This window comes from Anarhichas minor, unplaced genomic scaffold (assembly GCF_050575085.1).
Source record: "Anarhichas minor isolate MPS153535 unplaced genomic scaffold, ASM5057508v1 ptg000028l, whole genome shotgun sequence".
In the NCBI taxonomy this organism is placed as follows: domain Eukaryota; kingdom Metazoa; phylum Chordata; class Actinopteri; order Perciformes; family Anarhichadidae; genus Anarhichas; species Anarhichas minor.
Window position 1 is genome coordinate 17,838,375 of NW_027466474.1, and position 16,289 is coordinate 17,854,663.

At 41.5% G+C, this 16,289-nt stretch overlaps 1 protein-coding gene across 2 annotated transcripts; it reads left to right on the forward strand.

Annotated features, from left to right (window-relative positions):
- Positions 1 to 580: 580 nt before the first annotated feature.
- On the forward strand, positions 581 to 12,273 carry LOC142962654 (plastin-3-like). 2 transcript variants are annotated; one of them, XM_076103243.1, is made up of 16 exons: positions 581 to 661; positions 4,047 to 4,115; positions 5,162 to 5,313; positions 5,712 to 5,841; positions 5,934 to 6,066; positions 6,245 to 6,326; positions 6,617 to 6,782; positions 6,904 to 7,043; positions 7,570 to 7,665; positions 8,237 to 8,423; positions 8,536 to 8,614; positions 8,711 to 8,831; positions 9,008 to 9,141; positions 9,476 to 9,599; positions 9,871 to 9,995; positions 10,780 to 12,273. In XM_076103243.1, exons 2-16 carry the CDS (start codon positions 4,055 to 4,057, stop codon positions 10,910 to 10,912), a joined length of 1,863 nt encoding a protein of 620 aa, XP_075959358.1. In that variant the 5' UTR covers positions 581 to 661; positions 4,047 to 4,054; the 3' UTR covers positions 10,913 to 12,273. The 2 variants fall into 2 exon arrangements, with proteins under 2 accessions (XP_075959358.1, XP_075959359.1); XM_076103244.1 differs by lacking the exons at positions 581 to 661; positions 4,047 to 4,115 and having other exon boundaries at positions 5,177 to 5,317.
- Positions 12,274 to 16,289: the final 4,016 nt, after the last annotated feature.

A 16,289-nucleotide genomic window follows, 5' to 3' on the forward strand; every position in this document is an offset into this window, starting at 1 on the left:
TTCTTTCCCTCGAAATGTATTAACACACATAATCAAAAACTTATTTTTTCCTAAACACTGTGAGTAGCTAAAGAAGACAAATATTCCTGCTTGCAAGCGGGAGGCTTATTCATATCAGTACACAATGTTGTCATTAATAGAAGTGGAAACACATTTGTTGGTTAAACAATGTCATAGTCTTTTACTTATAATACAGTATGTGAATATATGTAACTTTTACCTGTAAAGAAACCATGTGTCCACATTTCTAACCTATTATTATCACATTATCCTACATGTAGCCATTTGGCTAATTAAGCTATATAGCGCTGCATTAAAATAGGTTAGCATTAACAGTCGGCTATAAAGTGAGCAATTTTAGAAAACTGTTTTTATATATTTTTTCCATTTTATTAGTATTAATGTTTTAGGTAAAGTACGGTTACATTAATACAAGCTGTTGTTCTCCACTAGACTGCTAAGCGGTCGGACATGACTGCTGATGCTAGGAAGGTGGAGGAGGGCTCGGGTAGGGGAGGGGTGACGCGGCAGGGGCGGAGCGGTTCTCCTCCCTCACCGGGCGGTGTCAGTGGGAGGAAACGGGACAGAGGAGCGGTGAGAGGCCGACGCAGGGATTCATTTACCACGGGTGATTGTACTGGATTGCACGAGCGGACTTCAGGTAAGAGGAAGGAGCTGTTTAGGGCGTTTTCTCACGCTCAGGAGGGGGAAGTCTGGCGTTAGGTTTACTATGGAGCAGTGAAGTGGATTTATAACTGACTGCGGCACAGCAGATTATATGCATTTCACACAGTGTACCTGAGGATATGGGATGAGATGTGAATTTAAAAAAAAAAACATGATAAGAATGTATTTGTGAGTCATAGCAGATGACAAAAACTGGGTTAGACACTGGAAAGATCATTTTCTCAGCACACGAAACAATTGTGAATGTAATTTAGTCACGTGTGCAAATGCATGCTTTATTTATTCTTTAGTACAATTTTATGAATATATATAAATATTTTATACATATTATATATAATAAATAGTATGCTATAGTCGATTTATTTAGAGCACGTTAGCCAGCAAACGGATTTCAAAATAAAATTGAATTGTATAAAGGCAACGCTTTTCCTGCAGTTTTCTATAATATAATATAATATTCTTAGTGAATAATACTGGAGTGTGAGTGGCAGCAGCCATGCGTCAGGAGGATGATGGTGATTTGAACTGCACCGTCACTCTTCTTATATACAGTCAATGCTCTATACACAGACTTGTGTGTGTGTGTGTGTGTGTGTGTGTGTGTGTGTGTGTGTGTGTGCGTGTGAGGATTCCTGCAGGCATCGAAATATCATCCAGAGCATCCAGTGCCATGGGCTCGTTGTAGAGCCCCCAACAGTGATTGGTTTTTAGCTACAGGAGTGGTCGATGATGTGTTTTTAATTTATTTTGTATGAGTACAATATGGTGCTGTAAATGTGTTTAAGACTGCATTGTTATTTTTTAACTTTATTAGCTGGGCATTTTCCCCACCTGGTAGACACAGATATTTGATCGATAGCCCCCCCCCACAAAACCACGCTATGTATGTATGCATTTTTATTTAATAACAGGATGTTCTGATTAACATCGCCCTACACATGCCTCTCTAATCTACCTCTATTTTAATGAACCTACCCAGAAAACACAGCAAGGGCAAACCTTACAAGCAATGTCGGTTCCTTGTGAAGCAGTGACATCTTGTGGCATTAAGAATGGTTTTTCTTTTTTATTTCTGTAATCCAACAATTCTGCATGAGTTTGAGTTATTTCATTCTGGAAAAGTTATGATGATGATGATATATTGCAGAAAAAAAACACACCAAGCAATCATGTCTGTTTATTGCATTTACTATTCACTGGAAATGCACTCTATCAGCTTTTCAAACGCCCCCACACTGTAAATCAGTAACCATTGTTTTAAGGTCTTCAGTGTCTATTGCCGTGAGGAGGATACTGTCTTATTGTGTACACAGAATGCATCTCCATTCATTATTCAAATAACTTTGGCAATAGATACCTGACATAAAGCAATGTGTCACCAGACCACCGTCTCTTTGGAGACATTAGTGGCCCTGTGATTGCCTGCCTGTGTCTGTGCGTGACTGTCCATGCATTGATACCACCGTCTTTGCATGTTCGTGCTGAAGCGTAGCCCATTTGTTTATTTGCTAATGCTGTAACAAGATTGTGGAGATTTGTTTAAAGGCATCCAAAGAGGAGTCTGGATTAAACCGGAACTTGATTTGAACTAAAACAAAAGGTCAAAAGCAACAATTTGAGAGAACTTTTTCGAGCCAACATCTGGCTAATGTCTCTTCAAAGTCACCGGTGGAAGTGGGAGGAAGCACATCATTCATCTCTTTAAATCGGATCATCAAATCAGATCTTAGATGCCATTTATATCTCAGGCTAATAATGCTTAATTTGTCCTGATTGCTTTGGCTTTCTAGGCTTGCATTGATTGTCAATACATCAAGTTGCCTTATCTTCTCGTCTCAGCTAGCCCGGGCTCTGCTCTCTGCAGCAGAAAGCTCTCTCTCATACTAAATCATGTACAGTACAGTCTAATCTCATCATCCCTTATTACTGAGACTCTACATCTAGGCCAATGTTTTCTATAACATTATCTGATATAGTGTGTGATACATCAAGCTGCATTGCTCCAACAGAGCCTTGCTACTGAAAGCATCATCCTAGCCTAAGATCTGATCGGATCCAAAAACGGATATAGTCACCTACCTCAATTCATTAGACTGTTTGGTGGTATTAAATGGTCATATCGCCCCAAATTACAAAATCATTTTCTCATACATCACACCGCAAATAACCCCACTACAGATGAGGTGAACCGAAGTATGGACAGAGATATATTATGCTTTGGCAAAATCTGTTCACAGTGAGGACTGTGGTGGTGGGTGGCTCAGGTTCAGTAAAGATTTGGGTGAACTAATCCATTAACCTATCAGACAGTGTAAATGTGCTGGCCTACTCTCTGCTGTAATATAGAAGCTATAATAAAAACTACACCCTCCATTACAGAATCACATTACACCTAAGGCAATCTACATGAATCTGTTAGATGTCATAAGGGTTTGATGTAGCTGTAATGCTAAATGGCTCTTTGTATAACTGATCATGCTACTGGGGGAGTTAACAGAGCTGTATGGCTCCAGTCTGACCCAAGCATGTAACAGCAAATGAAGCTAATAGAGCCTCATCTAATTTAACAAACCTGTCTGTTGTCCTTTAAATAAATCAGTCATTATGCTGAGCTTCACTATGTTTAGCTACGTGCTGAATCTTCAAGATTCAAGATTCGGGTTTGTTGTTGAAGTCGCCCTCGGTCTGGTATGACCAGTAGCGTACGGTGGCTAATGTTAGCAAATTCAACAAACATTCGCTGACTTCATGACTCCTTCCTTTATTTTTTATTTTTTCTTCTTTAGTTTTATTATTTCTAGTAATCCCACACTTGTCTCTTGTGGCCACAGTGGCTGCTGCTCAGCATAAGTTACATAGGGTCACTTTAAAGGGGACTTTTTATGGTCATTTTCGATGGTTCATATTTCTACTTCATAGTCCTACTAGTTTAGTACATGTTTACATGCTTTAATGTTCAAAAAACATTTTCTTTTTCTTTATTTAGACCTGCCCTATATATAAAAGACATGAAAATCTCACTTTTTACAACATGGGAACTTTAAGGCATGGAGATATTTAGGGAAATGCTCCTCCGCAACAATATTATATGAATATGAAAAGCACAAACGTAGTCAACCAAACACCCACATTCCAATCATAATCAATCATCAATACACAGGAGCTCTTAACATCAAACCATCTCATCCTGATCCAGCTTAAGAGAAAGCCGTCGAAAGATGAGGAATGCCGACTCATTTCTTTGAGAAACACACACTATAACTTTAGCACGTGATCGTTACGCGTTGTTCTCATTATGTGTATAATGTGGAAAGAGTTCAAATTGTATCACAGTACTTAAACTCTGTGTTATTTTATAGGTGTCAACATGTCAGCAAGTGTCAGCGCTGAGGAGATGGAGGAGATCAGGGAGGGCTTCCAGCAAGTGGGTGAGTAACGACATGTGTGTGTGTGTGTGCGGGTATTGCAGTAACCCATCAGACAATGATGAATGAGTCAGCCATGTTTGAAGTGGGGTAAAGCAGCTGAACAAACGCATGTCCTTGTCCACTGTGTGTGCGTCATCTGACAGACAGATGTTTATCTTGGGATAAATGGAAGGAAATGAAACCTTTGATGCACCCATATTTAAGTTTTAGAGGTACTAGTCGGCTAATTTTGTTTCCTTTGACAGAGCCAGTCCAGCTGTTTCTCCTAGCTACAGTCTTTATGCTAAGCTAAGCAAACTTTCTAATGCCTCTTGCCACTTGACAGTGGTATCAATCCTCTTGTCTGATTCTCGGTAAGAATGCGAATAAGCCACCCAAAATCTGTCTGGATAGTATATCACTCTTTTCTATCTATATACAAAAGAGCTTCCTTCTGTACACAACATGCTGTAAGTCAAGATACTGTTGTTCTCCTCTAAATGCACTACTATTGTCAGACTTCCTTGATGCTGCTGCAGAGCTTCATTTGAATCAATGCGTCACTAAAGGGATACTGCAGCATTTTAGCATTGCACTTAGATGTAAAGTCCGGGAACTTGAAACAGAGTAAACAAAAACAGTCAAATTGAAGACAGCAGTGGTAGAGATTTCTTGACCTTTCGTCCCTGGGTCAAACTCAAAAAATCTGCAATGTTTCCCACAATGCAACGTCTTCCAAACTCCATGCGAACATCGAAGTCTCCACGCCCAAACTGAGATAATGCTGACGACAACACTTGTTATTTCTTCAGACTCGACAAAGCTCCTCCAGAGCCACAGAGGATGCTATACAGTGTTTTCTTCACATGTTGAGGAGCACTCCTTTATGAACTGCCTGACGTTTGTGTGTAAAATCTGTGTAGTGACGCAGCGATTTTAACTGAGAATAGTTATTCCTCTATTGCACAGTCCTGATATTGTCACATCGATCTTGAGAGATTTAGCAGCACGGGCTCCAACTAAAATATTGCTTGCTATTTCCCCCCCCCTCCGCCCCTCTTCCCTAGATGTGGATGGTAATGGGTACATCTGTGCCTCGGAACTCGGTGACCTCTTCAACAAGGTGGGCTGTTCCATGCCCGGGTACCAGGTCAGAGAACTCCTCCAGAAGCTGGACCGAGACAACGACAGCCGCATCAACCTTGAAGAGTTCACGGCTGTAGGTAACACTAACTGCACTAACTAAACCCATTCACAACCATTACTAACAGTTAACCAACTAACTATCGACGAAATGTTGACGAAATAAAAGTCCCAACGCAATGACTGACTTGATATTCAGCTGACGAGATGAGTGACTGACTAACTACGTATATCCGCCAGTATCTTAACAAATAAAGCCACAACACAGCAGACATGCCCTTCGATAGGGTCCGTGTGGGGCCACAGCGGGAAGACAATTGGGCCCCGTATGGGCAGCCCACTGTGGGCCCAGCTACCGTCCTGAAATGCCGGGTCGCTTGTGGGCCCCGCACTTTTGGGCCCAGGTGGTTCGGCCCACACACATACTTCAAATAAACTTGATTGCTTTTTTTGATTTTTTGTGTGCACATTCAGATTTTTCAGGAAATGAAGGACGACCGCATGTCCCAGAGTTTCAGGAAAGCTCTGAACAAGAAAGAAGGCATCTTAGCCATCGGGGGAACCAGCATGATCTCTAGTGAAGGCACTCAGCATTCCATCTCTGGTTAGTAACACTATTACCTATAGAATGATACGTAAGGGCCCAAATGTCATCAAGCCAAGACTTATATTATATTTGACTCCACTGTATTTCAGAGCAGGAGCGCTTTGCCTTCGCCAACTACATCAACTCTTCTCTGGAGAAGGATCCGGACTGTAAACACGTCCTGCCCATCAACCCCGAAACTGAAGCTCTGTTTAAAGCAGTGGCAGATGGCATCATACTTTGGTAACATACTTTGGAATTATCTGTACTTATCTATCCGTAACTCTAATTTTGACCTTCATCAGCACCCTTCATGTTACCATCAACCCTCCACAGGTCCTCACCTGTTAACCTTTAACTGTCTAGAGGCCTTGTTTCAGTTCAGTGTGCTAATGTGTTTTTGTTTTCTTCTCACATGCAGTAAACTCATCAACCTCTCCGTCGCTGACACCATTGATGAGAGAACCATCAATAAAAAGAAACTCACACCTTTCACCACACAGGTTAGTTAGCTCGTGTCGGAACTAGTTAATCAGCTGTATATGTTTTGTTTAGTGATTTAACTTCAACGCATAAATCATTCAAATAAACACATCAAATTAAGTTACAGTTATAAAGAGGGGCTTTTGGAAGACACACATACTTGAAAGCCATGTTTTTTAGGTTTGCTTCTGTTTGACGGCGGTGCCGCTTTCATATCTAAAACTGCATCCCTGGTTATACATATGTACATTATGCTGCATGGATCTGACCTCTGTTTTGGCCCTCCGTCACCCAACTTCAACTCCAACAGGAGAATCTGAACTTGGCTCTGAATTCCGCCTCGGCCATCGGCTGCCAAGTCGTCAACATCGGCGCCCAAGATCTGAAGGAGGGCAAACCTCACCTGGTGCTCGGGCTCCTCTGGCAGATTATCAAGATTGGACTGTTCGCCGACATAGAGCTGAGCCGCAATGAAGGTGCGAACGAACGCGCACACGCTTGTCTGCCCAGCACGGACAAACTTTTAAACACAGATTGTAATCGTGGTTAAAAACGTGAAAAGGAAAGAAGTATCAGCTTGTGTCTTCTTGTTTACAGCTATAGCAGCGCTGCTGGAGGAAGGGGAGAGTCTGGAGGATCTGATGAAGCTCAGTCCCGAGGAGCTGCTGCTGCGCTGGGCCAATTTCCATTTGAAGAAAGTCGGCATGTCCATATCGAACTTTTCTGGAGACATTAAGGTGAGGAAATGTCAGTGTGATAGCCAAACTTCTCACTGAAAACCTCAGTTTCAGGATTTTTACCTGTGCCAGACATCTTAGATCTGTAATTGTTTATTCCACAGTAGTGAGCTGCCACCTGCTTATATTCAATATGTGTCTCAGACAGTTATTTTGCAGAAAGGTGACAAATTGTACAGTGGGGCTGGGCGATGTGGAGAAAATCAAGTATCACAATATTCTTGACCAAATACCTCCATATCGATAAGACGATATTGTAGGGTTGACCAGTGGCGCTTTCACAAAGTGTTTACACCATGAGACAAATAATAGCACAGCTGGGGTGCAGTCTTTAAACCCAGGCCATATTACGATATCCAAGAAGAGGATATCTTGTCTCATATCAGGATATCGATACAATACCGATACATTGCCCAGCACCGTTTGACTCCGACTAAAAACCCATCACAATGCTAGTGAAGTCGATCCACACCAAGCATAAATCTTTTGTGGTCCGGAGTAACTTTCTGTTTCTGTGTCTGTGCAGGACGCAAAGGCGTACTTCCACCTGCTCGAGCAGATCGCTCCAGACGGCAGCAAAGAGGACGTCCCACGGATCGAGGTGGACATGACTGGTCTTTATGTGAGTTAAGAGTTAAACGTGTCATGCAACCTTTGTTGTCTTAAGACAGCAGAGTGTAATGCTGTATGTATGTTCTTCACCTTTTATATTCTATTTATGTTGGTGTTATTTGAGTCATTACGGCTGGAATCAGTAATGCGTTTTGGTCTCAAGGATTCGACAGAATCCCCACTGAGAATACACACACACACACACACACACACACACACACACACACACACACACACACACACACACACACACACACACACACACGTTGTGCTGTGTTATTGAAAATAAGCACCGTTCAGTTAAAACTGCTTTTCATTTGGCTATAAGGGGCTAAATGAAATCTGACTTCCTGTTGACCTTCCTTCTGCTTCCTGTAGGACTATTTTAACATCTATCATTCTTCACTTTTTATTGTAAGCAGGGTTTAAATCTTTGTATTTGAATTCCATTGCTGCCGAGTCCTGCACGGCAATTGTTGTGCATATGAAAATAAACTAACATGATTTAGTGCATGTAAAGGATGTTCTGTAACCCCCATGACGGCAAGATGTAAATGTGTGTTTGCGTGTGTGTCACCCAGGAGAAGGATCTGATGAAGAGGGCGGAGTGTATGCTCAAACAGGCCGACCGCCTCGGCTGCCGGCAGTTTGTGACCGCCACCGATGTCGTGTCTGGGAACGCAAAGCTCAACATGGCCTTCGTGGCCACACTCTTCAACAAACACCCGGCGCTCACCAAACCGGAGGACCAAGACTGGTTTCTGGAGAGTAAGTGTGGATGAATAATCCCTCTCTCACATATACTGTCACCTTGTAAGGTAACTCTCTCTCTCTCTCTCTCTCTCTCTATCTCTATCTCTCGCTCTCTCTCTCTCTCAAGGCGAGACCAGAGAGGAGAGGACGTTCAGGAACTGGATGAACTCTCTGGGAGTCAGTCCGCATGTTCACCATATCTACGGGTCAGCATCCCTCCGTCTGAAACAACTTGCTATGCCGACTGTGTATTTCCACACTGACTAAATAAGTCTGTGTGCTGTGTACTTGTGTTGATGCAGCGATCTGCAGGACGCCATGGTGATTCTCCGGCTCTATGAAAGGATCAAGGTGCCAGTGGACTGGGACAACAGAGTCAACCACCCTCCATTCAAGGGAATAGGAGGAGGGCATTTAAAAAAGGTAAATCTACGTACTACTTTCCAAACGTGTGTATATATACATACACATATATATACACACACACACACATACATATATCTCAACGGTTGTGGCTCTCTCCCAAAAATCTGTCCGCACGCGGACAGAAACATCAACACCTGAAATATATATACTTTGTGTGTGTGTGTGTGCGACAGATGGAAAACTGTACCTACGCTGTGGATCTGGGTAAGAAAGAAGCTGGTTTCTCCCTGGTGGGGATCGGCGGACAGGACCTCTACGATGGCAATCAAACACTAACTCTGGCACTGGTGTGGCAGCTGATGAGGAGGTGATTTACTCTTTATGGTGAAACCTAACATCATTACCTGGTAATTCTGACAGGTCAAGAAAATGACCCATAAACTAGCAAAAACACCACTGAGAAGTTGCTACACAGCCAGAAACAGGCAGAGGGCGCTGCTCTGCCAATGTTACACTGTGGAATGAGTGAAAGGCAGACCTAAAGAGCACGGCCAACATGCTTATTCATAGAGAAAACAAGCACACTCAGAAATACACAAGGGAAGGCGAGTTGAGAAGAATTACCCCTCTTTGTGACTGAAAACAACAGGGTTCATGGGTAATGTAGTATTCTTACATGTGGTCTTACGATCTGTACGCAGGTACACGTTAAATGTTCTTGAGGACCTCGGACACGGAGAAGTTGCAGGAGATGATTTGATAGTTTCATGGGTCAACAAGACTTTGGCTGAGGCCGGCAAGAGTTCCTCTATCAAAAGCTTTAAGGTGAGTTTTACTTTAAAAAAAAAATATATATATATACAGGATATATATATATATGAAAAAAGCATGTATTTCGACCCTCCACTTGAAAAGAAGTTAAGCTCTGGGCTTTGGTTTTACTGTATGTTTCATATAACGTGCAGTGTTGTGATATGTGTGTGTGTGTGTGTGTGTGTGTGTGTGTGTGTGTGTGTGTGTGTGTGTGTGTGTGTGTGTGTGTGTGTGTGTGTGTGTGTGTGTGTGTGTGTGTGTGTGTCTCCCTCCCGCTGTTCAGGACAAGACGATCGGTACCAGTATGCCAGTTCTGGAACTGATCGATGCCATTCAGCCACAGAGTGTGAACTTTGAGCTGGTTCAGACAGGAAGTCTGTCAGACGAAGACAAACTGAACAATGCAAAGTAATTACGCGCCTGCTATTCAAAGATAATACTTACTCTACACGCTCTTAGGTTGACTTTTACATTGTTACAGTGGGCCACGATTCCAGCCAGAATTAATGTAGGTCGATTTCTGATTGGCTGTTTTGTCTCCAATCCGATTCGGCCACTAGAGAAGCTCTAGGAGAATGATAGCTGGATATTATGGATGCTGTGCACTGAAGCCCTATTCATACAGTACTCGTATTATCAGGGAATCTCACGGGATTTAGATGTCGGCCTATTTACGTCTATATAATACACACAGAGACCTCTTGGTCCGACATGAGTGGGTCTCCATGCTGCGTAACAAGATGAACCTCCTGAATGCACCCAAAATGCTGTTAAAACGGTGGTTTAGATAAATAGACAGATATATAGATAATTACTTTATTAATCCCGCAAGGGGACATTTTTTCGCTACAGCAGCATTTATAGATACAGGTAAAGCAATAAAAATAATCAAGATCATGTATGTCAGATGGCAGACGCAACCTCGGACATCAAGCAATTATGACAAACTACTAGAGGTCCTCCGGTAATACTAGTCCAGGGTGAAAAGGGCTCCAGTGCATGTGGATGAACATATCATTTATGTGCTTGCAAATTGTTTTTAGGAAACTCAGAATTTTGACACAAATACAACTCCAAATTCAGCTGGTAAAAAAACCCCCAGTGATGATAAGAGAAAGTGTCGACCAGAAATACAATGACCGATCTGATACGTTGCCATAGTGATGCTAGCCATGACCCTTTCCTGCACCAGGTATGCTGTTTCCATGGCGAGGAAGATTGGGGCCAAAGTCTACGCCCTGCCTGAGGACCTGGTGGAGATCAACCAGAAGATGGTGATGACCATCTTCGCCTGCCTGATGGGGAGAGGCATGAAGAAGGCGTAAAGGAGACGCACACACACACACACGTGCACACCCACACACACGCGCACACCCACACACACGCGCACACCCACACACACGCACACACACTGTCTAGAGATACAGTATAAAGAGAGTGAACATAGCTCTATTGTCTTCTTTAAATGTAACGGCTGTGATACACGGGAACATTTAAAGACGATGATCACTTATCATCTCTCAGTCCTGCTGGAAGCAGAAGAATCAAGGTGATAGTTCTGCCTCAGCACTTCAGGGTCTTAACACTCTTTCCTGCAGTCTGGCCTCCTCTTGCTGGCTGCATTGCCTCAAAGTTTCCCATGTGTCACTGCCTCACGATATGTCGACTCAGTTCTGATGCATCTTCCAACGTGCCAGCCGATTCACAGTTTGAGCATTTATTGCACTTAAGCCATAATACGATATTCTTTACTGAACACCTTTTGGCCTTTTTAAAGAAAAGATAATATGTATGACCAAAGCTGTGCTCGACTATAGGCTATTAATGTAGGTCCATGTACTAACTCATTAAAACAGATGTGGGTAAAGCTGTTTTAAGGGGATGAATGATTAATGGATGCAATATATTTATATGAGGCATACGTTTAGGTATGATTAATGGATCATCTTTAAGGACTTTTAAGGGGTAAAACCACAAACTGACTTAATAACATGAATGTCATATCTTAATATGAATCTTAACAAGGGTCTTGATTCTTTAATTATGGTGACAGTTTCATGCTATTTGGTTAGTAGTAGACTTGCAGATAATCCATTAAAACCCAATTGATATGTAATACATTAATACATTTATCAATGAATTGACCCAAAATAAATGTATCCAGAAAAAACTTTAACAATCCCATGAATGTGTGGATTATATATTATATTCAATCTGACGGTATTAAAAACCTGAATGCTGCATAAGAATCCCTGAAAATATTTCTTGACCCGTAACCTTAATCAAACCCCGATATTAGAAACACATTGAAGCGACATTTTAGAGGAATAAAAGTTCAGCGGTTTCTTCTCTACATTGTTGCCATCTGAAATGAATAAACAGCCATGCTTGAAATATGACTTCAGTTCTGAGACTGTTCCTGAATTAGTCTAAAATATGAATATTTCTTTGTCCAAATGCTGCAGCTGAATATGTGGATGTGTTTAAACATGTTCCAGGTCTGTTGCTGCTGATGTTAACGTTCCACTTCTGTTCTGTTCTGTTTTCTTTTATCCCGAGTGTGTGTGTCTATATCGGCCCTGTGGAATTTCACTGTGGGCAAAATGATTGCTTTACATGATAGCAATACTTCCAAAACTCAGTGTAAAATCAAATCAATACTGTTCAATAAAAGCATTTTTCCATGTGTTGTTTGATTGTTTTTCTATTTCTCCTTGTTCTTTTTTTGTTTCTGTCCCATGTGGAGTAGTTCAAGATGTTGTGAGTATTTAATCAGAATCCGACAATTGACTGGAATTGAGTTGGGAAATGAATGAATGACAAAACTAAAGCTATAAAGTCATTAAATCTGCACTTCAATTATGTTTTTAATGTTTTTCTGTCTTTAAAGTGAACACTTTAAAAAGAGTGATGCTGCAAACATAGTTACCTATAAACAGCTTGTGTGCATCGGTCGTACCACCCTGAACACAGAGGTTAAGCAGGGTTAAGAGGCAGTACTTGGATAGGAGACCGTCTGGGAATAATGTTCAAATCTACTCAGCTTGTGTTAACCACAGACCTTCTTTCAGGCATCAAACCAAAAACCCATTTAAAAAAACCCCATTGAATTTAAGACAAATTTATGTATGTTAACCTTACTGTAAAAGCGCTTAGATTAGCATAATATTCAAAATATTGTAAACATAAAAAAGTATGATCTAAAATACCCTGTTGCACCAAAGCTTAACGAGTGTTTGGCTTGTGGGAAGTGTGAGGCACATCTGGTGCATTAGTATTCGGGTAAGTTCGCTGTTTAGTCTACTTTTTGTTATCGGAAATGTTGGGATATATAAAAAAAAAAAAAATCAGCCGTACAATTTAAATGTATTTGAATTTTAAATGCCGGCTTTTGATTTTAGATTTGTGTTACACGGTGTACTACAGTGTTTGCCTCTTTTTCCATTTGTTTTACGTTTATCTTTACAGTAATTTCCAGTCTTTTATATTAATATATAATATCACAAACATTGTTGTTAAACAGCTGACAAATCAATTTCATAAAAACAAATCTTAGTTCATTATAATTAAACACTGAATTATTTTGATGGCACACTCCAGGCTCTATAGACCTGCAGATGGATGTCATGGATTTCAATCTACTAAAACACCAATGTCAAGGTTAAAGAAATAGTTCAACATTTTGAGAATACACTCACCTTCTTAACGACATTGTGTCCCGAAAACAAACTACAGCGTGTTAAAGAGCTTTAGAGTCGCTGGCATGTGTCATTTTTATGTCTTTGCATCGGCGACAGACCATTATCTTTTCAGGTTGTCTGTCCGTCTGGTTTATTTTAGTGGAGGAAATTTCTTCAAATTTGGCACAAACGTCCACCTGGACTCAATAAACCGATTAGAAATTTGTCAGAGGAAGGTCGCTGTGGCCTTACGTCCGTCCCATTGTCGTGAACGCATTATTACAGGAACAGCAAACTTCTTCACATTTTGCTCAAACTTCCACTTGCATTGATGAACTGTTTAGAATGATGTGGTCAAAAATAACTGTGACCTCACAAAACACCTTTTTGGACCTTAATCAAGAATTATATGCCAATTTACACACATGTCTAAATATGATGACAAATGATAAATGATGAAGTGATGACATTTTGGACAAGACTTGGATGTAAACTGCAACATGACATGACATGTAATTCTAGTTCACTTTAGTCTAGAGCCAAGCTAAAGTTAGCTAGCTGTTATCCTTCCAGAGATTATGCTAAGCTAGGCTAACTACATCTTGACTTCAGCTTCATATTTAATAGCAGTGTCGGCAGCCGGACTCGGGCCGGTGTATTTGGCCCGATTCTGGCGCGTAATTCATCCTGAGTCTCAGCCGAGTCGGCAACCGGACTCGGTACAGTTCTTTGCTGAGGTTTGCTCTGTTGAAGTCTCCAAGAACAATGAGCAGGGAGTCTGGGTGTTTGTGCTCCATGTTGGTGATCAGCTCAGCAGGTGTTGGAGAGCCTCGCTCACACTGGCCTGAGGTGGGATGTAGACACCAACCAGAATGAACGAGGAAAACTCCCGCGGTGAATAAAAAGGTTTTCAGTCTATGAAAAGTGTTTCTAGGTGAGGGCTGCATGATTCCTTTACCTCCTGCACCCCGCGAGGACGCCGGCGTCCTCGATCCCCTCCCCTTCCGTTCGTACGGCTTGCTTCCGCAAAATACGTCACAAAACATGTCCGTGTTTGGTATCCCAGCATGCCCCAAATCCTCATCTTTGCAAAGAAAACATCTATTTTCTTTCATTTCTTATGGATTTTGTCACAAACGGAGCCCAAACACACACCATCTAAAGTCACCATAACCGCTGCAAGTCGGATCTTACAGCATTTCGACGGAAAAAGACACATTACAGACCCGACAATGTGCTAGCGGATGTTACCATGGAACTAGTGCCTTCAGAAAACGCTGGTACTTATATTGCAAACCTTGTCTGTTTCTTACGTAAACCGTAAACCAACGTATGCGTTTGCGTAAATGAGCTACCGGCATACTCGATCGTGCGCTCGGTCGCAGCCATTACGCACAACAGGTCCGCTACTCACACACCACCACGTCTTCGACCATATATACATAATTTTTGCAATGGCTAAAAATAAAAGGAAAATAATATAATATCAAAATATAAAGGGAGAAACACCTTTAGTGTGTCAGAATATCATTTGGTTACTAGGGGTGGGAATCACCAGAGATCCCGCGATACGATATTATCGCGATACTTGGGTCACGATACTGCGATATTATCGCGATACTGCGATATTATCACGATACTGCGATTTATTGCGATTTATTACTTTTTTCAACTTCAAATTATGTCCCCAAAGGAAAACTGTGTCAACATGTTTTATCTAATAAGATAAAGTTTTCAGTCTGTTCATCTCTCTTCAATCATTTTTATTGCAGCTAAATAGGATTGTCAAGCAGACAGACTGACCAACAATGTCATAAATGTTGCATGAACCTGACAAACTGAACTGTTTGTATTACTACATAGTCCAACTTAACTGAATGCAAATGTGTGGACTCAGTGTATGAACTATAACTTATACAAGTAGGATATAAGAGTTATATAACTCAGTATAACTTGCGATGCGTGGACGTCGAGGGCAGAGAGACAGTTATGCGCTGCACTCTCCCCATGAGCCTGGCTACTGTTGGCAGATTTAACCCCTTGTGAGGCCAGATGTCTCCATCTTTGTTTTGACCAACTTCCTACCAATCATGCTGACCCGGGACCTTTGCTGACCCCACCAGAAAATAACTCAGCACCATCTAGTGGACTGAAAAAGTAATTGATTTGATAAAAAAAAAAAAAAAAAAAAAAAAAAAAAAAAAATAGTTTATATAATAAAAGATCGATACTTGGCGTCCATGTATCGATACAATATCGCCACGCAAAATATCGCGATACTATGCTGTATCGATTCCCCCCCCCCCACCCCTATTGGTTACCATGTGTCCATTTGGGTCTCCAAATATCCTTTTAGAGCTCCGCCTGGATCTCTTAATGGAAGAAACACTGTAGAATGGTCATACTTTGTCCAGTCTTCTTCAAATTTGAGGCAGTTGTTCACTGATAGTGTAGTTACAGCCCTATACTGTCCTTTACCTGTACAGATACAGCCACAGGCAGTTATTTATACTGAAAGACACTTTATTTTAGGCGGACAAAAATCTTCAATTTTTACTGACTTCAAAGGCCCACTGCTCTGTTTCTGTATGACCTACAGGTTTTCTGACACTTCCACAAGGAACCTTAGGGGGTTTTCTTTCTAGAAAGACCTCATTGATGCATATAGTCAGAGTGGTTCAGAAGCTACAGCCATTTTTATTTGGGTATGTCATTTTAGGCGGTTTTGCTCCAAAATAGGGGGGAGTTGGAAAAGGTTACTGTGACATCTGTACACCAACCTTGTAGCAGCAGATTCCGCCTCCGCCTTCCCTCGTTTTCCCCGACAGAGCCGTTACACGGTCCACTCGGAGACCCGTATAGTTGGAATCCTTAAAACTAAATGAACAGATCTTTTAAATGTAAGATCGATGTAAGATTCCAATTCCAATACCTCAATTCCCGTGTGCAGGTGTGTGCATACATAAAAAGACTTCTCTTTCAGTAATCAGGAGGATATATACGCACATGAAGACACACTTTC

Coding starts and splice junctions, on each gene's coding strand:
- LOC142962654 (XM_076103243.1), top strand. CDS start 4,055: ATGTCAGCAAGTGTCAGCGCTGAGGAGATGGAGGAGATCAGGGAGGGC. Junction 4,116..5,161: donor GGAGGGCTTCCAGCAAGTGG/GTGAGTAACGAC, acceptor CCTCTTCCCTAG/ATGTGGATGGTAATGGGTAC. Junction 6,783..6,903: donor AGAGCTGAGCCGCAATGAAG/GTGCGAACGAAC, acceptor TCTTGTTTACAG/CTATAGCAGCGCTGCTGGAG.